Genomic DNA, 26,614 nt, shown 5'->3' with positions numbered 1-26,614 from the left:
CAGTCAACTGAAGGGATGAACGAGGCAGCCCCTTCTAATTTATTGGCGGTATGTGATGTTTTTGTATATAAAAATGTGTTTAGTTTAAAGTTTGTATTGCTCACCGTGGTATGATGTCATTTGTATTTGTGTTATCTAGGTTGAGACCCTTCAGGGGATATGGCATTTGACCTCTGAACATGACACAGAACCTCGGTTACGGCAAATTCGAGAAATGGATGCTTCAGCACTTCGTGCGATGAACCATGCTGATGTGATGGAGTATCCATCTTCTCAACGGTGAAATGTGGTCATGCCGCCACGCCCACCAACTTCTCTCCGTCATGGACAGCCGGGTGTCCGGACGGGTGGGCACGGGATTACACGACAGCATAGGTTGTCGCAGCAGCAGCAGCCGCAACCTGAGTATGCGGTACCAGAGCCCTTGAGTCTGGAGTACGATCCACCAGGATGGTCTCAGTTGAGTGGTGCAAGCCACGAGCCCTCGCAATGGGGAGCACGCGCGTCATGTGATTCATTCTTTGGCGGTGTGTCTGATTGGGATGCAGCTCAACCAGGACGTGATACGTACTTTCAGAATTATCAATTTATGGATCCTGTGAGGGAAGAAGAGGGTCAAGAAGAAGAGGGTCAGGAAGAAGAGGGCGGGGAAGAAGAGGGCGGGGAGGAACATGACGAAGTAATATTCCGACCACCGACCGCGGGATCCTCACGACCATCAACTTCCATATAATGGCCTTCACATTAGGGCCCTTGTGCTTCTTCAACACATTTGCCCTCACATGAAGCAAACAAAATTTGTAGTGTACCCTTGTCATGATTTCAGACTCCATTGCATTCAAGAGTCCTTTATGTCTATCTGATATAATGCACACCTCCCTCTCGTATTTCACGACATGAGTTCTGACATGATCCAAAAACCACGACCAACTGTCATTGGTTTCTTCATCCACCACAGCATATGCAATAGGCAAGCATGTCTTGTTAGCATCAAAACCACAAGCAACAAGCAACTTACCTTTAAATCTTCCTCGGAGGTGAGTCCCGTCCACTGTTAACACCGGTGCGGCCTTCTGGAACGCATGTATTGCAGGCCCAAATGCCCAGAAAACATAGTTGAACATCATTGTACGCCTCTGACTCAACAGATCGTTATGCTTCCACTCAACAATTGTGCCCATATTCTGTGACTGGAGTTCAAACATGTAGCTTGGCAACTGCCTAAATGATTCCTCCCATCCACCGTATACAAACTCTATAGCCTTTCTCTTTGCATACCACGCCTTCTTATAACTGATTAACACACCAAATCTGTCTTGAACATCAACTATTATTGAGAAGACCTTGAAATCGGCACATTGTCGCACATGATGTCGAATCAACAGAGCTATCATTGGGGATGAAAAGTTAGCATGATCTCTATTAGCACGATGGCCTATACAAGTATGTCGATCCTTCCACTTCCTAACATCCCACATATCGTCATGCGACCTTTGTGTAACTGAAACCTCCCACTTACATTCCCTCGCCTTTTCAGCGTCGGTGGTGCTGATGATGCCTGCCCCTGTTACTGTCGTTCCTGCTGGAAATTTGCATACAGCATGCCACCTTCTTAATTTGCTCTCGACAACCTTAAACTGTTTTTCATTCCACAAACTCCACATAGTTATAGCAGTCTTCACGTGTAGCTTGGAATCAAATTTTGTTCCCAACACAATCCGATGCGGCTCATTCTCATTCCAATACAAAAGGCTGTGTTCATTGCCACCAACATCATCCGATACTCCAGACGGAAGACTTGGTAATTCATGAAAGAATCTAAACCCACTAGGATTGTATTTCGGAAGTGGTTGTTCACCTTGCATAACAGGTTTACATGGTACTATCTCATCATCAGAACGACCACCGACATCATCAGCACCATCACCATCACTGAGATCAGGGTCTGGCTCTATCTCAGATAGTGGCCTTGGCTCATCAAGATCATCTGCAACTTCTACCTCATCATTCAATCCAACACCAACATCAGCAACATCTACAACATCTACAACATCTATCTGCTTATTCATACTTCGATCAAAGCTCATTTGGTCCACCCTCGCAGATGATCCAATACCACAGTCAAAACTCATTTGTTCAAACCTCGCAGATGATCCAATACCATAATCAACAACTGGTGGGATTTCTGAACTCCTCACAGGTGAATACTCAACAAATAATTCAATACACCCACTTAAATTTTGAGCATTGTTGAACATAAACATCACACTTTCATCATTGCAAATCACAGAACATGTATAACCCATACCGAAAGCAAAGACTATACATTGTCTCCATAATAATTCAATTGTGTGTTGGTTCATATCTATTCTCATCGCATCACATATCATTGCTACCAATTCAGCATACGAAACACATGAATTTAATATGATGGAGCTCCTCGCATGAGGTGGTTCATAACCAATACTCATATGTGGTAGTTGAACTACTCTAACACCCCAATACAAACTCACAAATACTTGCATGATTTCTGCATCAAAAACATTTAAAACAACAACAACTATGGACATTTTTCCAACAAGCCCTAATTTAATAAATTGGGTAAAACTAACAAATGAAAGCAAAATAAACATGAATAATGAAGCATGTAGCTAAATTGATGAACAAATTACCGTATCTTATGTAGAAATCGTTTAAATCACCAGAAATCGTCGGAAATCGTCGGAACTCGAGAGAGAAATTGAAAGTGTAAGTCTGTGTTGTGCTACTGTCTTCATGGTGTTAAAAACAGACTTAACGACGCACAACCATTATGCGTCATTAAGGAGTGACGCATAATGGTTATGCGTCTCTTAACGACGCATAATGGTTGTGCGTCTTACTTTAACGATGCATAACAGTAGTGCGTTTCATTAATAACGACGCACAACCGTTATGCGTCACTCCTACATTCAGAATAAATCTAATCTCCTTCATTAAAATGGAATTCCATTACTCGGCTGGAACAAAAGAAGAAAGACCTCCGCTTCTCTCCAGCGTTTAGTCTTGCCCAAGTTCTCGACCCCATTTTACAGAAGTCTCTCTCTCCTCTTCTCCACTTCTCACAAGTCTGCTTCCATTCGCCCACTCGCCACCGCCAAAGGTAACCTCAGCTCACGCCACCCGTTTCACGAAAATTGTCTCTTTGATTAAGTAGAGTGAAAAAATTGAATCTTGTAATGCCCCAGTATGGACTTGGATAAAGAGGAAAATACGAAAACGTTAGTTGATAACTTATCTTTGAATTATGTCGTTTCTTTGCTGAAATGTTTGGTAGTCAGTCAAGGCAATAAAAATTGGAATCTATGTTTACATGAATATTTGATTGGTTGATAAAATTTGATTGGTAAATGAAGAAGTAGTTTTTCTTGATTATGAAGCCATTGTTTTTTAATTTTGTAAAAGAAAATTATGAAAGAGAACACATTAGTAGCGAACAAAGATGAGAGGTTGGGGGATGGAGAAGTGAGCTGTGCAGAGCCAGTTCCGAGTTCGAGCACAATTGCTGCGATTGTGACTTCGTTGGGTGGGCCACCTGGTGCGGTGGGGATAGTCAGGTTGTCTGGTCCTTCAGCAGTCTCTATAGCTGGGGAAGTTTTTAGACCAATGTGAAGAAAGAGGAGGAAGGGTGTTCGTTGGTGGCCTAATAGCCATGTTGTTGAGTACGGTGAGGTTTTGGATTCTCATGGCAACGTCATTGATGAGGTACACCTCGTGTTTTGGTATCTATATACTGAGGGCATGTGTGGGCGTGGATTAGTCCTACTTTTGTTATGATATGAGTGTGTTTTATTTTTTCCAACTAGGTTCTGGTAGTTCCCATGTTGGCCCCAAAATCTTACACTCGTGAGGATGTGATTGAGCTTCAGTGCCATGGTAGTGAAGTGTGTCTGCAACGTGTGTTAAGGGCTTGCCTAGATGCTGGAGCTAGGCTTGCGGAACCAGGTCAAATTCTGTTTTCATTCTATCTTAATTTTTATCTCGACTAACTATGATCTGTCGCTATATCCTTGATAATTCACTGGTTTGGTTGCAATTGGACCAAGCCAGTTGTGTCACTTTCTTGATGTTATGACTGGAGTTGATATTATTCCTTTGGTATCTCAAGCGAATCCACTCTACGGGATTTTCTAAATGGCCGTCTCGATCTTTCTCAAGCTGAGAATGTGGGAAAACTTGTAACATCCAAGTCGATGGCTGCAGCAGATGCTGCATTAGCAGATTACAGGTAACGTTTCATATTTCATAGAATCTCTTTAGTTAATTTGGTTGAACTAATGATTTTGGATCGTCGTCCTTTAAGTAGAGGCTCGTCAATAGTCATGGTTGACATCTGACACCTTTGAATTGTTAAAACTCTTAAATCTTGTCCCACATCGACTTGGTGATGATCCTAGCTCTTCTATATAGGTATGGATATCCCTCCACCTTATAAGGCCTTTTAAGGGGTTAGTGACTCATTTCTAATATGATATCAAAGCGGGCCCAAGTCGATAATGGATTTTATCTCTTCTCTTGTCTACCTACGTGATGGATGTCCAATGTGTCATTCCGGTTCACACGTGTGGGGGCGTGTTAAAACTCTTAAATCTTGTCCCACATCGACTTGGTGATGATCCTAGCTCCTCTATATAAGCGTGGTTAACCCTCCCACATCTTCTCTTCTCTATCCACGTGATGGAAGTCCGATGTGTCATTCCGGCCTACACGTGAAGGAGCGTGTTAAAACTCTTAAATCTTGTCTCACATCGACTTGGTAATGATCCGATCCTAGCTCCTCTATATAAGTGTGGATAACCCTCCCACATCTTCTCTTGTCTACCCACGTGATGGAATTCCGATGTGTCACCCTCCCACATCTTCTCTATGTGTCACCCTCCCACATCTTCTCTTGTCTACCCACATGATGGAAGTCCGATGTGTCATTCCGGCCCACACGTGAGGGGGCATGTTAAAACTCTTAAATCTTGTCCCACATCGACTTGGTGATGACCCTAGCTCCTCTATATAAGTGGAAGTCCGATGTGTCATTCCGGCCCACACGTGAGGGGGCGTGTTAAAACTCTTAAATTTTATCCCACATCGACTTGGTGATGATCCTAGCTCCTCTATATAAGTGTATCCTAGCTCCTCTATATAAGTGGAAGTCCGATGTGTCATTCCGGCCTACACGTGAGGAGGCGTGTTAAAACTTTTAAATCTTGTCCCACACCGACTTGGTATCCACCCTCCCCCATCGACTTGGTGATGATCCTAGCTCCTCTATATAAGTGTGGATTACCCTCCTCTATATAAGTGTGGATAACCCTCCCCCTTATAACCCCTTTTAAGGGGTAAGTGGCTCATTTCTAATATGAATTTGCATATCCTGTTACAGGGAGGTAAGTGGCTCATTTCTAATAAGAATTTTCATATCCTGTTACAGGGAGGCTTCTCTTTCATGGTCAAATCATTAAGAGCTCAATGCATTGAGTTACTTACGGAGATTGAAGCCCGTCTAGATTTCGATGACGAGATGACACCCCTTGACATTAACTTAGTTACCGATAGGATACATAAGATGCTGCAAGAAGTAGATGGTGCTCTGGAAACTGCCAATTATGACAAGCTTCTGCAGTCGGGAGTTCAGGTATTACATGGAATATAATAACCCGGATAATTTTAATTTTCACACGAAGAAATTGCTCAATAATCATAACATGACATTGTTCACTGATCTTGTTCAGATTGCTATTGTTGGCCGACCTAATGTTGGAAAATCGAGCCTTCGTAATGCTTGGAGCAAGGTATGATTCAGAGGCTTATTTTTTTTACATTCAATCTTATTCTTCTTTTCAGTGATAGAAATTGATGAAAACTGTGAATGCACTAGACTTTATCCCTTTATGGTCGTTTCTCTACTATGCCTGATCATGTAACGGTACATAAATTTTAGCATGCAGAGTGATCGAGCAATTGTTACCAATATTGCAGAGTGAAAACAGTTGTGATGTTACCTATCAGCTTGATTTGTATAATTTTCTTTCACTCCTTTATGAGTCTAATATATTGAGTTAAGCAGTATATTCTTGAAGAGTTCATTGTGTTTCCCTGGTTAAGAATCCCTCATATTACGAAGATTTACATGCGTTTTATGTCCTTCTGTGTTACTATTATTTAATATCGTTAGACACTCTGGTGTATTCATTTGTTCTGTACTCTGTTTATTTAAGGTGTTGAGAGATCCGAAGCAGTTGCTATGGGTGCCGATGTCATTGTTATGACAGTAAGTGCGGCTGAGGGGTGGACTTCCGAGGATGACAGACTTCTTGAGAGAATTCATAGCAATAAGGTATCGAGAACTCTCTCTCTCTCTATTTGGTGTGTCGATAGTGTTTCTTGAATTAGTATTTTACATAGACTAACATTCTTTCACGCTGCACGTATGCTTATTGTTTCTTTTCCCCTCGTAAATACAGATCGCAACTTCATCGACTTCTCCAGTGGTTCTTGTGGTCAATAAAATCGACTGTGCTTCATCTTGTGCGTTGCGTAGACACTCTCTCAAGATCTTTCAGCAAGTACGTCTTCACCTGTGTCGTGACTGGTAAAGGGATCTCCGACTTGGAATCTGCAGTCGTAGAGCTAGTTGGTCTGAACAAGATCCCTGCTGGGGGTCGGAAATGGACAGTAAATCAGGTTGGTTTTTATCAACAGTTTCATCCTCGTTTGCAACACCATTGTACATTAGTTGGAATCGATTCTTGAAAAAATGGAAGATAAAGAACAACTACAGTCCTTATTAAATGTTAAATTTTGTGGTCATTATCAGAGGCAATGTGAGCAGCTCGTTCGTGCAAGGGAGGCATTTGTGAGGCTGCAGGCGTCTATTGAGGAAGAGATCCCTCTCGATTTTTGGACAATTGATCTCAGAGAAGCAGCCATGGCTCTTGCACAGATAAGCCGAGAAGACATCTCAGAAGAAGTTTTGTCAAATATTTTCGGCAAATTCTGCATCGGTAAATAGTCGAGGTTAATTGTTTTTTCAAAAGAAAATTGAGTATAAGAGACACATCTTTCATTACAAATGCACTTCTTAGTCAGATCAGTTTGTTGGGACACTCCCGACCAGCGCCAATCATGGGGAAGTGCGACCCATGAACAGCCCTATGGTGTGCCCCCTTATGAACAGCCGTCGCCAACACTGCGACAATATTCTTGTTGGGACCCATCAGGACAGCACACAACGGAAGTCGCTGATTCCCGACACGTCTTATATTCTGTTGAGGCAGCTGTTTCTGGAGGAAAACGAACCACTGGGCCTGGTATTAGGCCATATTTGACGTCGTATGGGGAGACGGGTGGTAATAAGGAAGTGGATCACAACAGACTGCCCATTACATGTTCGAAGGTTGATCACGCAGATGACAATGACAGTAGAGCAACAACAAAGGAGCCAGTAGATGAGGTGGGTAGAACTCTCTTATGTGGGAAGACTCTTGGAGCTGAGCCCAAAGCAATCGGGTCGTTGGATTTAAACCTTGCACCCGGGGACCAATTAAAAGAGTTGCCAGGCCTACCACGTGCGAGACTCAAGATAGAGGACGAGCCTTTCAATGAGGAGGAAAATTATGACCATTATGCCATCCCGCAGCAACCTCCGTTGCCTGCTGCTATCTCATGCTCAATGACAAGAATTGTGGTGAGAATTGGATTTGCCTTGGGAAGTGTATTGTTGAGAAAATTTTCCAAGGATTCACTTTATGTTGATAAAAGGAAATTTACATGTGATTCGATAGTTGATGACAATGGATCTGCATTGGCTCGGATACAGCGACCGTGCACATTTACATTTGATCCCGGAGGAGATAAATCGTCAAAGCTTCTTCTTTCAACTCTTCGTTGCTTCGTGGTTCCCACCTTGAGGACAAGGTGGATTTTAACCGTGGGGGAGTTGATACGAGACATTGCCATATCTTCCCATATCTTCTATATCTTTTATTTAGTTATCTTTTTGATTCATAGTATCTTTTCCATATCTTTATTTTCTTATTCAATAAGTTAGGGTAGTAGTATTCTAGTATTATAAATAGGAGAGGATGTTATCATTTTATTCAGTCAATAAATCTATGAAAATATAATTGATGCGAAACATATTTCCTATATTTTTCCCCTTAGACTACACATTTTTATGTAAACTATAACTCATCAAATCGTGCTTTTGTTGTAGTTTAGGATGTTAGAAGCTGGAAGTTCGTCGGAAGTGCTCACTTGAGGAGTCCAGAAAGTTCGCCCGGTCGGGCGATTCTTTACGACATTATTCGCCCGGTCGGGCGTTTCCCCGCGAGCCATCCAGAGTCTTTCGCCCGGTCGGGCGATGTGCTCCTCTATTTTCGCCCGGTCGGGCGATTTCGTAATGCGTAGTGATTCCAGTTTCTTCGCCCGGTCGGGCGACTTTGTGTTTCTAATTCGCCCGGTCGGGCGTTTGGCCCCCCAACCGCAAATGGGCAGTTTTCTTGTCAGTTTTGCTGTGGAGTTGGGGGAATTAAAAGGAGAAGAGAAGGACGAGACAGGCAGGACGGCTGAGGAAGAAATAAGGAGAAGGAAGAAGAGGAAGGGAGGATCCATACTCCATCCCGGAGGAGATCATCCATCATCTAGAGTTGGAGAACACCACGGAGTTCACGGTTCACGGTACTTTTGGTGTAATTCATTTTAGTATGTTTGGCTAGATTTCCTTCGTTGCTCCGAATATGTTGTAGGGTGAATTGTTGGATACTTAGATAATTATTATGGTTTGATTTACGTGTGATTCTTGTTTATGAATTGTTTAATTATTCTACAAATCTTGAGACGTCTAGATAGGTAGAACTTTGTAGCCATTATTCTATTGCCTCTTTAGCATAGATTTTGGTCGTACTCATATGCAAGGAACTCGAGATTTGATACTTGTTCAGGGAGATAATCTCGAGTGGATCGATAGTTTTCTTCTATATTTTTGGTTTAGTGTCTGCTGCGCTTCCGCGTGGGCATTAAGTTAAAATGAGCTAATTATCGTGTTTGACAATCATAGAAGCTAAACTAAAGCTTACTGCGCGACCTAGCAGGAGTGATAGGTTAGTGACTAGAACTTGGGAGACGTGTTCAGCTTTTCCTAGGTATACAATTCTCTTGAAGTGTTCAGCGGATAGGGAGCGTAAAACAAACTTAATCCTCTTAAGCATAGTCTTGATCGTAGTAATCCATCGAAGTATCCCAATTCGTATGCCCAAGACATATAGGAGCAATGATTTCTTCTTATCCTATTTTCTAGTTTTGTATTTTATTTATCTTTGTTTGTTTTATCCTTTCTTTATTTTTATCTTTCTCTAATTAAATAACCTACGCCTCCCTGTGGTTCGACACTCTTTTACTACAACTACATCTGTACTCTTGCAGAAAGTTGTAATTTTAGAGCTATTTATTTAAGCTTGTGTGTAAGTAATTCATTGATATAAAAGCTCGAAAATTACACATCAAGTTTTGGCGCCGTTGCCGGGGAGGCAACTGGTTATTTAATTTAGGATTCTTTTTGTTTTCATTTCTGTATAGTTTTTCTAACTTTTTATTTTCTTGTTTCAGAGTTGTAGCTAGAAGGCTAAGTCGAGCCAACGACTTTAAACAAAGGCGCTAGTTGGGAGGCAACCCAATGAGTTTTTAGTTTTTTTTTTTTTTTTTTTCTCTTAATAAATCGAGGGTTTTGTTCGCTCAATTCTTTCCTTCGATGTATTTTTATGAATTGAGTATTTTTGTTTTCTTTTTGTTGTTTTAATTTTTCTTTTTGTAGGAGCAACATGGAGATAGGATTCACATTCGAGCTTATGAGGAAGCACACCTACAAAGGAAAATACACCCGCCCTCCCACCCGAATGCACTATGGATATCATGCCAAGTTTGGGGGAGTATTCTTTCCCTTTACTTTTTATGTTCTTCTTTGCTTGCATTGAGGACAATGAAGCATTCAAGTTTGGGGGGGTTGTGATTGATTTGTTATGCATTATGCACGTTTATTGGGTGTATTTTATGCTAAAGTGTTGTGAATCATGTAATTGACGGGTGCATGCTATATCTTCGGCTTTCTGGTTGGGAATTCGTGCTTGATTTTACTTCATCTTTGAAGCTTAGGATGAATGGAATTCGTGCATGAATTTATTTGAAAGAGCATGTTGTGATTACAATCGATTTCTTGAGTTGAGGAGAGTATGAAAATCGCTTGTCTTGTGGAAATTATTTTGGATTGATTTGTTTTATCGAGTTGCGTGCTTGTATTCATTTGTGTCAACGATTTGGGAGGATAAGGCACTAGGATGAACTCCATGGCCAAATGATCACATGTCTAGTCCTACACATGATCCCCTAGAAGCCACTTTGAGCTTAATTTCCTATTTATTGTGTAAACACTTAGCCTATCACTTAGCCAATTAAATAAGCCTCATTTTAGTCTCATCGAAAGACCTTGCTACTATTTGGGTGCTAAATACTAGTTTGAGCTTGGTGGTTGAGTGTTGAGTGTGGGTGGTGAATTGTAGAAGGGTAGACATCTTTTTAGACTTGATGTAATGCATACGTGAAAAGAATGAAGTTCTTGAAAAAAAAAAAAAAGAGACGACCTCCAAATTTGCAAAAGTCGAGGTCTTATCTAAAAAAAAAAAAAAAAAAAGAAAAGAAAGAAGAAAAAAGTTTGTGAAATAAAGTTAGAGCTTCTATTTGTTGTAAGATGTAATCTTGTCTAGAATGATCTCAAGTTTGGGGGAGTGAGAGTTTGGTTGTAAATTTTTGTTGTTTGATCTTTGGAAGGAAGTGTAGGGGGGAAGAATTTGGCACTCAAATGTGTAGCTTTTGAGCTCACTATCCATATTTATCCTACCTCATCCCTAGCCCCATTACAACCTTGAAATAAGACCTTGGACCTTTTCGTTGATGCATTGTGAATGTTTTGTAAATATCTTGGTAGAGTTAATGAAGTTTGATTTGAAATCCGCGAGTCTATGTGATAAGTAATGCTTGACGAGTCAATGATGACGGTTTGAGTTGTATGATCACATGTTTGGACTTACTTTGAAATGCACCTTGACTTGAAGTTCTAGGTTGATAAGTGATGGTTTTCGAGAGTGGGAAATCCTGATTGGAATTGTTGGGGGTTTAGATTTTGTCATTAACGTCCTTACTTGATACTTTCTGATGAAAACTTTTTGTGGGTTAGAATTTGTTGAGTTATTGTGCTTAAAGTTCATCTTGCTCGAGGGCGAGCAAGAACTCAAGTTTGGGGGTATTTGATGCGAAACATATTTCCTATATTTTTCCCCTTAGACTACACATTTTTATGTAAACTATAACTCATCAAATCGTGCTTTTGCTGTAGTTTAGGATGTTAGAAGCTGGAAGTTCGTCGGAAGTGCTCACTTGAGGAGTCCAGAAAGTTCGCCCGGTCGGGCGATTCTTTACGACATTATTCGCCCGGTCGGGCGTTTCCCCGCGAGCCATCCAGAGTCTTTCGCCCGGTCGGGCGATGTGCTCCTCTATTTTCGCCCGGTCGGGCGATTTCGTAATGCGTAGTGATTCCAGTTTCTTCGCCCGGTCGGGCGACTTTGTGTTTCTAATTCGCCCGGTCGGGCGTTTGGCCCCCCAACCGCAAATGGGCAGTTTTCTTGTCAGTTTTGCTGTGGAGTTGGGGGAATTAAAAGGAGAAGAGAAGGACGAGACAGGCAGGACGGCTGAGGAAGAAATAAGGAGAAGGAAGAAGAGGAAGGGAGGATCCATACTCCATCCCGGAGGAGATCATCCATCATCTAGAGTTGGAGAACACCACGGAGTTCACGGTTCACGGTACTTTTGGTGTAATTCATTTTAGTATGTTTGGCTAGATTTCCTTCGTTGCTCCGAATATGTTGTAGGGTGAATTGTTGGATACTTAGATAATTATTATGGTTTGATTTACGTGTGATTCTTGTTTATGAATTGTTTAATTATTCTACAAATCTTGAGACGTCTAGATAGGTAGAACTTTGTAGCCATTATTCTATTGCCTCTTTAGCATAGATTTTGGTCGTACTCATATGCAAGGAACTCGAGATTTGATACTTGTTCAGGGAGATAATCTCGAGTGGATCGATAGTTTTCTTCTATATTTTTGGTTTAGTGTCTGCTGCGCTTCCGCGTGGGCATTAAGTTAAAATGAGCTAATTATCGTGTTTGACAATCATAGAAGCTAAACTAAAGCTTACTGCGCGACCTAGCAGGAGTGATAGGTTAGTGACTAGAACTTGGGAGACGTGTTCAGCTTTTCCTAGGTATACAATTCTCTTGAAGTGTTCAGCGGATAGGGAGCGTAAAACAAACTTAATCCTCTTAAGCATAGTCTTGATCGTAGTAATCCATCGAAGTATCTCAATTCGTATGCCCAAGACATATAGGAGCAATGATTTCTTCTTATCCTATTTTCTAGTTTTGTATTTTATTTATCTTTGTTTGTTTTATCCTTTCTTTATTTTTATCTTTCTCTAATTAAATAACCTACGCCTCCCTGTGGTTCGACACTCTTTTACTACAACTACATCTGTACTCTTGCAGAAAGTTGTAATTTTAGAGCTATTTATTTAAGCTTGTGTGTAAGTAATTCATTGATATAAAAGCTCGAAAATTACACATCAATAATTTTGGGCTCAATCGAATTGTCTATCAAGAAACCTCGCTATCCGCTGCCGACGAGAATCTCTCTCGCGCTCAGCATCCCTCCTCCGTCAGCCATCGCCGACCCAAATCTCTTGGGAGCTCGACTGCTACGGACTCGTTTCTTGATTGTTTCACGGCTCGAACGAATTAAGGATTTAGGTCCTTAACAGTACCATAGTTATAAAGTGAAGTTTGGATTATGCCGGGATTTGGGCACGGTTTTGACCATCTCTTGTTGAAGAAAATTACCTAGTTCTTTTCACCATTTTCATCATTTTTTTAAAGATATTTGACGATATATCCTGAAGCCTGGGGTTTGGAGGTTATTGTGATAGTTGAGCCTAACCTCGATTTCTCCAAAGGTGTATTTCTTATTTGATATTGAACAGCAATGATTCCCTATTTACTCCCCCGACTGCAGTGACTCAAACCCCCGACGCTAGAGAAACATCTTCATGAATTATTATTCACACCTTTTTTTCGTAAAAATAAATGGATTTAAAGAAATTAAGTCTAGTAAAAGATTCTGAATATTATTTGTAACACTTGTACGAAAGATCACTTCCTCTTTTTCTAGTATAAATTTCGGTACAATTATTTGATAACACATGTAGATCACCTTGGACCGGACAGCTCGACCGCGTCTAAATTTGTTGTTGAATCGACCCAATCGAAAGTCAGGCGAGAAGCATATTCGACCTCTTGCCGGTGAGCCTCGGCCTTCAGCCATTTGTCCCATTTATCGCCCAGCCCGTCGCCTTCTAGTATTCTCACCACTTCCGACATCTTAGGCCGGTCCATCGATGAGCTTTGCGTGCATAGGACAGAGACTTTGATCAGCAGCTGGACTTCTGATTCAATGTAATTGCTTTGCATATTGGGATCGACTATCATTTTGAACTTCTTCTCTTTTAGAAGTCCCTTGACCTGAATGATGAGTTCGTTACTTAGTGGTTGTAAAGATTCAAGAATTCTCGTTTGGCAGTGCGTAAACGTAAAACAGATAGATGAAATTTCAAAACGGAACGTCAAGTATCTTATATGGCTTGAAAATTAAGATGGGTCAAGTCATTCAGCATCTCATATAGCATCTATATATTCGTTTCATTTTGCTTATGAAAATGCAACATTTCTATGTATCCATTGTAACTCGTAAATGAAAAAAAAAAGATTACTTACCCAATCTAGCAACAAAGCATCATCGTCCTTGGCATAGCGAGCCAGATCGAAAGCTTTCTGTCCGGTTATCAGCTCAAGAAGCATAATTCCATATCCGTAAACATCAGTTTTCTCAGATGATTTCCCGGTGGCTAGATACTCTGGAGCGATGTGTCCCATGGTACCACAAACAGAAGTTATCACGTGGGTATCCTTATAATTCATAAGTTTAGCCATACCAAAATCTCCGACAACAGCCTCTAAATCCATGTCTAGCAAGATGTTTGCAGCCTTGACGTCGCGATGAATGATCTTTTGCTCGCAGTTTTCATGCAAATATGACAGGCCTCGGGCGGAACCGAGAGCGATGTGCTTCCTAGTCTGCCAATCGAGCGGCGGCCTCGGTGGCTCATTAACTTGACAATCTGCAACGGACAAACATGGATGAGTTTAGGTTCTTAAAATCGAAGTATTACCAATCGACAAAAAATTCCAGGTAGAAAGAACCTGTTCGTAAACATGATGCAACGCTCCCATTTTCCATATACGGATAAACGAGCAATCGTTCTGTCGGACTCATACAAAAGCCATAAAGTCTAAGAAGATTCCGGTGCATTGCCAAACTTATCATCTTGACCTCCGATTGAAACTGGAGCTCTCCGCCGGAAGTATTCCCATTCTTGAGTCTTTTAATAGCAACGAGCGAGCCATCGCGAAGTCTTCCTTTATACACCTTTGCGAAGCCGCCTGTCCCCAAAAGATTTTCCTTGCTGAAATTGTCAGTTGCGACTTGCAGCTCTTGAAGAGAGAATCTCTTGAGCTGTCCGAGATGTACTTCGGGATCCTCATCCGCTGCAACGCAATCATATAAGTGCACGCGGAACAACAAGATTATTCCATATTCACAGAGTCAACATTTTCGAATCAAACCAGAGACAGACCTAGTACATCGAAGTAACATTCTTGTGGTTTTCTGCTCCGACGCCGCCATGCAATGGCGATTGCCGGTGCAGCTAATAGCAGAGCAGCGGCAGCCGCAACTCCGCCAGCAATGGCTCCCGTCATACTATTTCCTCCTGCATTTACATAACGTAAGTAGATTATACAAAGCAACTCAATCTTACGAGGCCTATCTAGTACTCCCTTCTTCACAAAAAAAAAATAGTTTCATTTTGTTATTTTAGAAACGTTTTCACCACACATTACACTACTCCAATAATGATGTAGGTCCCACTATATACTGACAATACTTAAACTACTTTTTCTTTAACTTTCTCCTACTTTTTTTAATTTCGTATTAAAGCATATGTAAAAAAGATGCATTGTTAAACTAGGAATACCTCGGGATGGCGGAATAATCGGAGGGGGCGGAGAAAACGGAGGCGATCCCGGGCATGGCTGTCCAATGACTGGGCCACACAACTTCAAGTTATTTTCGAAACTGCAAACGCACAAAGGTAAAATGTTGAATCTCACTTATACGGTATTTTCGAAACTGCAAACACACATCTATATGTGATCGGAATACCTAATTGGCGTGAACAATGAAAACGAGCCATTATCCGGAACCACACCCGAAAGCTGGTTGTTTGATAAATCCCTGCATGAACTCGCAATGATAAAAACAGAAAACAAGTATTTTAGACGAACTCGGGACACTCACAACACTTGCAGAGACGAGAGGTTGGTCAATGACATAGGGATGGGGCCCGTGAAGTTGTTTTTGTTTAGCCGGCTGTCCTTACAACGAACATATCAGCAAACGGTAAGGTTCGTAGGACGTTTTTTAATAGAAACCGAAATCTTTTTCCTCGACTAGACTTACAGGAAACGCAGCTTGGAAAGCTGCCCCAACGTTTCAGGAATGGGACCGGTAAAACTGTTCATGTACAGGTCCAGACTCTCCAAATTAGTTAGGTCTCCGAGTTCATCTGGAACTGCCCCGCTGATGTTGCTGTTGTACAACGCCCTGTAAAAATATGATCAAGAATCTTTACACTAACACACAAGATTATGCATTGGTTGGAAATAAGATACGAAAACGGTTGGAAATAAGATACGAAAACGAGCCGAAGCAAACACAAAACAAGGCTCACAGGTACTTCAAATTCTTCAATACGCCGAGCTCTGGGACTAATTCACCAGACAAAGCAGAGTTCCCTAGATCACTGAAGGCAGAGAGATTAGACCAACGAGACGAGGGGCAGTACGTAGGAACAGATTCTTACAGTCTGTTCACGATGAAGTCATCGTTGCAGGTGACGTGGAACCAAGTGCACGGGTTGACATGGGTCGAGTCCCAGGTTATGAGATCGTTGTTCGGATCTTGTAAGCTTGTCTTAAGGCTTTGCAAGGCATCACCTATTCAGACAAAACATGAAGTAGAAACAAGATATAACAGACAAAACCCAAAAGAAAACACCAAATAAAGAAGAAAGAAAACAGACTTTCCATATTAGCAGAAACATGCACCACCAACAAGAACAACCAAACCACACTCCATCTCTCCACCAACTTCTTCATCATCACCACCACATATACATACAAGAAACTGTATCTATAGCTGAAACACAGAAGCCATTATCCCTCAATCAGTCCAAAGCTTTGATTTTTTTTAGTCTTATACTTTTTCAACACTTTTGATAGAGCTTCTCCATATTGGAGTTATATTAGTGTCATATGATATCATTGCCTTCATCAATTTTAACTTCCTTTATTACAAGCAAATCATTTTCAATTGCATACTCCAATCGTATGAAAAAGTAAAAGGAGGAAGCAGGAAAGATATGGATAAAAAGACACGAGAAAAAGAAAAACAGTGGGAAAAAGGGAAAATTGATTAGAGGTTAGCTAGAATTCAGGAAGCTTATGTGCAGTTTGGTTTTCATATTTACTCTTTTCTTGTTATATATGTCAAGATTAAATTGCATGTAACGATTATTCATTTCACTTTAATATGTTCAACTAATTTAATCATGGATATAGTCTAATTTAACTTATTTCAAATCAGATTTAAATATTATCTTGTTCGACGAATTGAACGTTAACTTTAATGGAGCCAGGTAGTACCATTTTATCTTCTATATTAATTCCAGCTCTTTCCCATTCACTTTGTGAACTTCTTTTTATTTGTTTTTCAAGTATTCTCCTTTACGACTTCAATTATAACGTGGGACAATTCTTTGGATACTTTAATAATAAAGCTTTTTTCCCCTTCACTTTGTGACTCTTTTTTTTATTAATTTTTGGAAAATTTTATGACTGAAATCGTTACGTGGGACAACTCTTTTGATACTTTATGAATAAAGCTTTAAGAAATATTTTAGTTAAATAAGTGGAACGATAAATGAAAATGTGATGGGGGCAACGCACAATAGAGCAAGTAGATAGGGTAGGGTAATACAGTGCAAAATTATTTATAATATATAACGTTGATGAAAAAACAAGATCACATGATTCACATATAATGATTTATATATAACACTATACACATTTACTTTTCCTAATAAATTATACAGTAAGTACATACTTTTCACCCCTTTCTTCATAACCACTTTGTTCATAAACTCATATTCAAAATTAAAGATGCCAGATTTCTGAACCAAACAGGGAAATTGATTATTCCAAACCATCACATACTGATACTATGTTTATGTTCCAGACAAATTAGGATATCTATAAGAGTCTTAAAAATTTATTTATTTTAATTAGGGCTAATAGTCATAAAATACACAAACTATAACCCAATTCATCTTTACCACCAGATTTGAATGTGGTGAGAAATGCATGAAGTTCTTAGTATGTAGGAGTGCAATTTAATTCATCACACACCACTGCCTAAATTCTAGTGGCAAAATATAAATGACTCACTTAGACTTGGGCCCATGTTACTTGAATGACTTCCTTATTGCACTCGTTTTAAGAAAATGATACTCTAATAAATAGTTAAATAGTAGAAATAGTAACGTAAGAAAGATAAGAGTCTATATTATTATCTCTCTTACGTTAATATCTCTCCCCTTTAACTATTTGTTATTTTAAAAAACAACTGTGAAGAACAAATGGCCCAAGTAACGTGGGACGAGGGAGTATGAGAGATATCAGCCTAAAAAGCAAAATTAATGAATAAAAACATTTTTTTCATGCAACCCATTAACTTGTCACCATCTTTCAGTTTTTTTATTTAAATTAGGGCGTCCATTACAAAAGTAGTATACTATGCAAACCATTTCACAAAAAATAAAATTATGAAGGGCTCTTAGCTTGGACCGGACAAGTCGACCGCGTGTAAATATTCGGTCGAGTCGGCGATCCAATCAGAAGTCGGGTGAGGACCGAGTTTGACCTACTGGCTATGAGCCTCGGCCTTCAGACATTCGTCCCATTTCTTGGCTAGTTGCAGCTCTCCGCCTTTAAGCAACTTCACCACTTCCGACATCTTAGGCCGGTCCATTGAGGAGCTTTGCGTGCATAGGAGAGAGACCTGGATCAGCTGCACCACTTCTGATTCGATGTAACTGCTATGCAGATGCAGATCAGGATCGACCAGCATTTTGAGCTTCTTCTTTTTTAGAAGTCCCTTGACCTGAAAATTGATGCACCGCGCAATTTATAAGTGGTTATAAACCTTTAAGAATTCTCGTTTGGGCAGTTCATAAAATTCGTTGTTCCATATAAGTGAGGGCTAATAGTCAGAAAATACACATCAATTTCCACAATTAAGTATTATGGGAAAAAAAATTAGGAGTATTAATTGGCATGTCCAGTGCAATTTTAAATGATGAGGAGATTTCACGACAAAATTAGTGTTGCACATCAAAACAATGTCATTTTGACAATTAATTGGTGGACCAAATAATGCACATACGTATATTCCAATAACAACAATTTGTTAGTAATGTCTACGTACTATACCCTAGCCCCTAAGCTTATTAAACCCTTAGGTGAAACAAGAAACGTGTGTCAAACATCATAACATGGTACATCTTATTCGTATGCATTGCAGTATTGTGCATTATATAGTTAATAACATCCATTACTCGTGACAATTTGGTGAATTATTCGTATCGTTTTATAATTTGTTATTAATGCGTACGTACTATACCCTAGCCCCTAAGCTTATTAAACCCTTAGGGGAAACAAGAAACGTGTGTCAAACATCATAACACAGCACATCTTGTTCGTATGCATTGCAGTTCACAAATTGTGCATTATATAGTCAAATATATCCATTACTCGTTACCATGTGAAGATTACATACATGTCTACGTACTATACCCTAGCCCCTAAGCTTATTAAACCCTTAGGGGAAACAAGAAACGTGTGTCAAACATCATAACACACTACATCTTGTTCGTATGCATTGCAGTTCACATATTGTGCATTATATAGGCAATTATATGCATTACTCGTAACCATGTGGTGCATTATTCGTAGCGGTTTCCAGCCATTATTAGATTACTATTGTACCCTCATAATGCACAAAATATGACAAATAATGCAACACGGGATTAATTACCCAATGTTGATCTTGACCGTCCATTTCTCTAATCTAATGGCTGATATTAAGAAGGAAAAAGGAGGAAATATAGGAAAAGGAAATGAATACATCCCTATATATATATATATATATATATATATATATATATATATATAGGATTGTATTCAAATCCTTTTCCCCTTACTAATCCAATCTCCTTCTTAATCTCAGCCCCACGATTTTGTCATCCGACGGTTAGATTGATGCCACGTGTCATTTAATAATGCAGATTTTCAGTTAAATAATGCACACCGACTAATAATGCACCGTTATAGTGTAATAATGCACCGTTATAGTGTAATAATGCAGATTTTCAGTTGAATAATGCACACCGACTAATAATGCACCATTATAGTGTAATAATGCGTTCATCTGGACCGTTGATGAATGAGATCTAACGGTCCAGATTAAGAAGGAACTTAAATCTAAGGGGAGATATATATATATATATATGGGGATGTATTCATTTCCTTTTCCTATATTTCCTCCTTTTTCCTTCTTAATATCAGCCATTAGATTAGAGAAATGGACGGTCAAGATCAACATTGGGTAATTAATCCCGTGTTGCATTATTTGTCCTATTTTGTGCATTATGAGGGTACAATAGTAATCTAATAATGGCTGAAAACCGCTACGAATAATGCACCACATGGTCACGAGTAATGCATATAATTGCCTATATAATGCACAATATGTGAACTGCAATGTATACGAACAAGATGTGCTGTGTTATGATGTTTGACACACGTTTCTTGTTTCCCCTAAGGGTTTAATAAGCTTAGGGGCTAGGGTATAGTACGTAGACATGTATGTAATATTCACATGGTAACGAGTAATGGATATAATTGACTATATAATGCACAATTTGTGAACTGCAATGCATACGAACAAGATGTGCTGTGTTATGATGTTTGACACACGTTTCTTATTTCCCCTAAGGGTTTAATAAGCTTAGGGGCTAGGGTATAGTACGTACGCATTAATAACAAATTATAAAACGATACGAATAATTCACCAAATTGTCACGAGTAATGGATGTTATTAACTATATAATGCACAATATGTGAACTGCAATGCATACGAATAAGATGTACCATGTTATGATGTTTGACACACGTTTCTTGTTTCCCCTAAGGGTTTAATAAGCTTAGGGGCTAGGGTATAATACGTAGACATTACTAAATGCACGTATGTAATCTTCAATCCGTTGATTAACCCATATACACAATACCTCTAATAATGCATAATATACTGAGATAATGACAATTAACAGCTACATAATGCACTACCTAAACCAAATAATGCACATACGTATATTCCAATAACAACAATTTGTTAGTAATGTCTACGTACTATACCCTAGCCCCTAAGCTTATTAAACCCTTAGGGGAAACAAGAAACGTGTGTCAAACATCATAACATGTTACATCTTATTCGTATGCATTGCAGTTCACATATTGTGCATTATATAGTTAATAACATTCATTACTCATGACAATTTGATGAATTATTCGTATCGTTTTATAATTTGTTATTAATGCGTACGTACTATACCCTAGCCCCTAAGCTTATTAAACCCTTAGGGGAAACAAGAAACGTGTGTCAAACATCATAACACAACACATCTTGTTCGTATGCATTGCAGTTCACAAATTGTGCATTATATAGTCAATTATATCCATTACTCGTTACCATGTGAAGATTACATACGTGTCTACGTACTATACCCTAGCCCCTATGCTTATTAAACCCTTAGGGGAAACAAGAAACGTGTGTCCAAACATCATAACATGGTACATCTTATTCGTATGCATTGCAGTTCACATATTGTGCATTATATAGTCAATTATATGCATTACTCGTGACCATGTGGTGCATTATTCGCAGATACCAAAATGTGGCAGTTACTTTTCCGTCAAATGTCAATAATAACCCTGTAATGCATACAACCACCTTCTATAATGCAACACGGAACCAGTTTTATAGAATCAATCTGATCCGTTGATGCCTTAGATCTAACGCGTAATATTAAGAAGGAAAAAGGATCTAAGATGTGAAAAGGAGAATAACGCTCCCCTATATATATATATATATATATATATATATATATATATATATATATATATATATAGGATTGTGATCAAGGTAGAACCATTCTTAAACGTAGAACCATTCTTAAACGTAGAACAAATGCCAAACGGAGGTCGTTAGATCTTTTAATCCAATGGTGTTGATTTGCACAACAACTTCCCATTACAACCAAAACTATTATTAATGGGTGAATGCAGATAAGTGAAAAAATAAAGCATGCATGAACTCTTCTTCGTTTCATTCATTCTTCCATCAACATGTGAGTTTTTTCACATGTTGAGTCCGGAATGTCGTGAAAACATAGTCTAATATGTATGATTTTTAATCTTGACCGTCATTTTTTCCTCATCCAATGAATAAATTATGTAGAGTTCTAGGTTCTACACTTAAGAATGGTTCTATCTTTAACGCAACCCTATATATATATATATATGGTAGTGATCAAGATATAACTAATCTTAAGTGTATAACTAGAGAACAAATCTCAGCCACACATCTTAATGGAACAAATATTTTTTATATTAATTATATAAAATAGACTAAGGGTATTTTTGTAAATTACATTATGAAATTACAATATGAAATTACGCTGCCGTCGTTGATCGTGATGAGCTCCTTGATCTCCTCGATGTTGCTGTAGTAATCCTGCGGATTATCGTTGAAGCAGGCGTAATTCGAAGAGGAAGTGGAGGTGCCGGCGTCGTTGAAGAAGAGGTTTTGGTGGTGATCGTCAATTCCTTGGAAGGAGAAGCTCTGGTGGCTGATATGGCTGCCATCGGAGGAGCTGCAGCTGCCTTGATCAAGCGCCAGCACATTATTGGGGTTGGTGTAGGCATCACACAGTGGGGGTGTTTGTGCATGGATTCTCCGATATCTTAATACAGTAATTAGGTCTTGATCACTTTCTAGTGTTGGAGCTGCTATAGTCATATCATATCGCTTTTCGTTTGATCTTGAAAGACGAAGTTTATTTCATTTTCGATCTTCTATTTCTTCTCACAATGTGAAAAAAGTACTCTCTTTTCCATTACAACTTTAGAATTACAGAAATATTGTTTAAATTCGTCGAGAATTCAATTAAATTTTACTTTTGTCATTGTAAATCGAAAACAACATGGATTAAAAATTACTTCACTCTTGTTCACAAAACACATCACTCTTATTCTGATTTTACTTCACTCTTGTTCACAAAACACATCACTCTTATTCTGATTTTACTTCACTCTTGTTCACAAAACACTTCACTCTTGTTCAGAAAACACTTCACTCTTGTTCACAAAACACATCACTCTTATTCTGATTTTACTTCACTCTTGTTCACAAAACACATCACTCTTATTCTGATTTTACTTCACTCTTGTTCACAAAACACATCACTCTTATTCTGATTTTACTTCACTCTTGTTCACAAAACACTTCACTCTTGTTCAGAAAACACTTCACTCTTGTTCACAAAACACATCACTCTTATTCTGATTTTACTTCACTCTTGTTCACAAAACACATCACTCTTATTCTGATTTTACTTCACTCTTGTTCACAAAACACATCACTCTTGTTCACAAAACACTTCACTCTTGTTCAGAAAACACTTCACTCTTGTTTACAAAACACATCACTCTTATTCTGATTTTACTTCACTCTTATTCTGATTTTACTTCACTCTTGTTCACAAAACACATCACTCTTATTCTGATTTTACTTCACTCTTGTTCACAAAACACATCACTCTTACTCTGATTTTACTTCACTCTTGTTCACAAAAGACATCACTCTTATTTTGATTTTACTGTTCACAAAAGAGTGAAGTAAAATCACATCCACAATTAACCTTCCTTATTCATTCTGCAAATTACTTGCTTTTTACAGAGAGGAGGAGCAACCAAAGATTTGAGCCTCAAAACATTATACAAGCAATATAAGCACTGCCAAACTTCACATTTTATCAATTCATCAACACAACTTAGCCACGTATGAGATATTCCCCTTCTTTCTGAAGCATTTACAGTACAGTACAACATCCTCGGTGGCCTTCTTCCTGATGGCGGCGACGGAGAGGTCCTGGTGGCAGTACTCGGGGACGCAGTCGGGGACGTTGAGGCGGGCGGTGGGGCCGCGGAGGAGGAGATGGCGGTGTCGTATGCGCGGGCGGTGGCGACGTGGGAGGAGTAGGAGCCCAGCCAGATTCTGGAGCGCTTGTTGGGCTCCCTGATCTCCGCCACCCATTTCCCCCACTTGCGCATCTGAATCCCGCGGTATGGCTTCTTCTCCGCCGCCTGCTTCCGCTTGCTCAGATTCTCGGAGCTCAACGAAGAATTCGTTCTCAAACGAATTGAATTTGTGAATTTGCCAATGACATTATTTTAGCTGCAATGACAATTATACCCCCGCCTTGTTATTGTGGAGTAAATTTGTGATTGAGGGAATTAATTTCTCCTTAAATTAGAAAATTACATGTATTAATACTAGCCCTTGATTTTCTTGATCTTGTGGCTATGATTTGTTCTCTAGTTATATGGTTAAGAGGTGTTTGCCATAGATCATGACCCTATATATATATATATATATATATATATATATATATATATATATATTGTGACTAAACCAAAATCTTTTGAATACAGTTAGATATTTCAACATGTCACCTCATATCTTTGAACATTTTGGCAGATCACTTTTGAATTCATTCTCTTAGAATTTAATTTTTTGAGAAATTGAGTAGTAACCTAAAAGTTTATGTAATACTACTATTTTCTACCATATTCAAAATTATTGATAAAGATTGTAATATTTTCGACTATTAGCCATTTTAAGTATTACCCCTAAATCATTACACAGAAGGCCCACGATTAATAATTTTGGGCCAATTGAGACCCATTAAGAATTAAATTAAAATCCAAGTAACCACTCCATAAACGCTACCCACAAATCCAATTTCCACCCAATTATTCCCATCCCTTCTACTATGGTGGCCGCCGGAAAAAAGACGGTACACCTTCCACTTTCTATCTCTAAGCATTCATATATGTATGTGTGTAATGCTATCTCTGGATTTAACTATTTGGATTAATGTGTGATAATGGAATTTGATTCGATTAAAAATTGGAAAAATTGCAGAAGAAGACTCATGAGAGCATCAACAACAGGCTGGCTCTTGTGATGAAGAGTGGTAAATTCACTCTTGGTTACAAAACTGTGCTCAAGACGCTCAGGAGTTCCAAAGGTTTCACTTTTGTTTGTTTATGTCACGAATATTATCAATTTTTTTAGCAAACTATGTTCAGTGTTGTTTGAAGAATCTGTTTTAACGAATTAGGGCTAAATTTATGGCAGGTAAATTGATATTGATTTCCAACAACTGCCCACCGTTGAGGAAGTCTGAGATTGAGTACTATGCAATGCTTGCTAAGATTGGTGTTCATCATTACAATGGGAGTGAGTTTCTTCCCTCCTTTTAGTTTATTTTAGTTGTGTTTATTTTATATTCATTCATGAAGCATGGGGTGTTAGCAATATTTGTAGCTGAATTAGGAGATTTTCTTATTGTGCCTTTTATTTGTAAGTTTTCTTAACTATTCATGTCTTTTGCTAGCTAAACATTTAGTTATTCAAGCAATTTGTATCGAATGTACGATGTTTCTATTGGATAACCCATTTCTTTCATTTTCTCTTTCAGCTCCATAAGTTTCTTCCCACAAATACATTTCATTGTGTGATCAGTTTTGCATTTGCATCTAAAAGAGACATGATCCTGATAGTGGATTGTGATCAGTTTAACACTCTGTATCTATGACCTAGTTTTGATTGATTGCACGATGCAGGTGGCTGCTGAGTTCTTATGTCCTTCAAGGTGTTTCCTCTTTTGCGTTTCACCATTGCCGGGCATCCTGATGTGTTGCTATATATTAACTTAATGACTTATGTATAATGCCTAAAGTGCGACATGCTATTCAATCCAGTTCCACAAGTCTCTTTCCTCTAATACATTTGATTGTGTGATCATTTTTGCATTTGCATTGCATCCAAAAGAGATGCACTCCATTCACATAAAAGTTTGCTAGTATCATTTTAACTTGTGATAATTTTCCACCGATGTAGAAACTTAATCCATGTTCTTTATTTCTTGCTTTTGACTAATTGGTAAGATGTTGAGTGGCTGCTATGTTCTTGTCTGCCTAAGTTGTTTCCTCATTCCTTTTACCACCGTCGAGCATTGAACATCTGTTTAGTTCCATTCTTTACTTACCTATGACTTTTTCTGCATAGACAATGTTGATCTTGGGACGGCATGTGGGAAGTACTTCCGTGTTTCATGCCTCAGCATAGTTGACCCAGGTATAACACTGATGTTTTATATATACACATCTGCCCATTGATTATATTCCTAGTAAAAATCGAGCTCTTGAGCAGAATTATCCAAGTCACGATGTGTTTCTGGATTTTATTTTTCAGGTGACTCCGACATCATCAAAAATTGCCCGGAGATCATTGAAGACGTGGCATTGGAACTACATTATTCTCTCTTGTTGCTTAGGATCCTTCGATGTTTGAAATTTTGTTGTGTTAGAAAATCTTTGTGGTAGAACCTAGTTTTGTTTTCGATTTTTGAGTTCATCATGGTTAAGGCTTACCAATATATAAATTGAATGTTTTTCGAATTGATTCTGTTGATCACCGTGTTGCAATAACCACTAGTTTAATATTTTTGTTTGTGCTCTTTGAGCTTCATTGCTACTATCAAGAAAAAAATTGGAAAATTAAGATACATGATATTCAAAAATGATTTATCAAGAAAATACCAATATATTGAAGATACGGTAGTCTAATACTATTAATATATATTTTCTCACTTATTCTTTTAATTTCTTTGCCAAATAATTGTAAAACCCGAAATTGTCTTTTAAATTTAACTTTTGTAACATGTTTTAATCTGTCGCTTTAACTTATCAACACACAGTATTAGATAAAATTTTAAAAATGTTTTTTAATTAATTAGCATATTTCAATTACTACTCCTTTAGAGCATCAGCAATGGCGCCCGTCCCGGCGGACGTCCGCCATTGTGCAAGGTCGCGACGGATATGGACGTCCGCTGCG

General features: G+C 38.9%; 1 protein-coding gene and 3 pseudogenes across 1 annotated transcript; 2 read left to right on the top strand and 2 right to left on the bottom strand.

Moving 5' to 3' along the window:
* Positions 1-292: 292 nt before the first annotated feature.
* LOC121780007 lies at positions 293-7,045 on the top strand (annotated as a pseudogene).
* A 6,198-nt stretch (positions 7,046-13,243) lies between these two features.
* LOC121792874 (somatic embryogenesis receptor kinase 2-like) lies at positions 13,244-16,772 on the bottom strand. Its single transcript, XM_042190998.1, has 11 exons — positions 16,335-16,772; positions 16,116-16,248; positions 15,984-16,055; positions 15,713-15,856; positions 15,551-15,622; positions 15,416-15,487; positions 15,228-15,328; positions 14,829-14,963; positions 14,395-14,739; positions 13,909-14,312; positions 13,244-13,656 (listed from the first exon to the last, which is right to left on the bottom strand). The coding sequence occupies exons 1-11, from the start codon at positions 16,411-16,413 to the stop codon at positions 13,345-13,347; spliced, it is 1,869 nt and encodes a 622-aa protein (XP_042046932.1). The 5' UTR covers positions 16,414-16,772; the 3' UTR covers positions 13,244-13,344.
* A 6,698-nt stretch (positions 16,773-23,470) lies between these two features.
* On the bottom strand, positions 23,471-23,877 carry LOC121779998 (annotated as a pseudogene).
* A 568-nt stretch (positions 23,878-24,445) lies between these two features.
* Positions 24,446-26,188, top strand: LOC121767787 (annotated as a pseudogene).
* Positions 26,189-26,614: the final 426 nt, after the last annotated feature.

Source organism: Salvia splendens, chromosome 2 (genome assembly GCF_004379255.2).
Source record: "Salvia splendens isolate huo1 chromosome 2, SspV2, whole genome shotgun sequence".
NCBI lineage: Eukaryota > Viridiplantae > Streptophyta > Magnoliopsida > Lamiales > Lamiaceae > Salvia > Salvia splendens.
The sequence above is the reverse complement of the archived record's forward strand: the minus strand, read 5'-3'. Positions and strand labels throughout refer to the sequence as shown.

Excerpts from the sequence above, each read along its gene's own strand:
- LOC121792874 (XM_042190998.1), bottom strand. The coding sequence starts at position 16,413 with ATGATGAAGAAGTTGGTGGAGAGATGGAGTGTGGTTTGGTTGTTCTTG. Across the intron at positions 14,964-15,227 it reads GATTATTCCGCCATCCCGAG|GAGGAAATAGTATGACGGGA; the intron begins GTATTCCTAGTT and ends ATGTAAATGCAG. Across the intron at positions 14,313-14,394 it reads TGCATCATGTTTACGAACAG|ATTGTCAAGTTAATGAGCCA; the intron begins GTTCTTTCTACC and ends TGTCCGTTGCAG.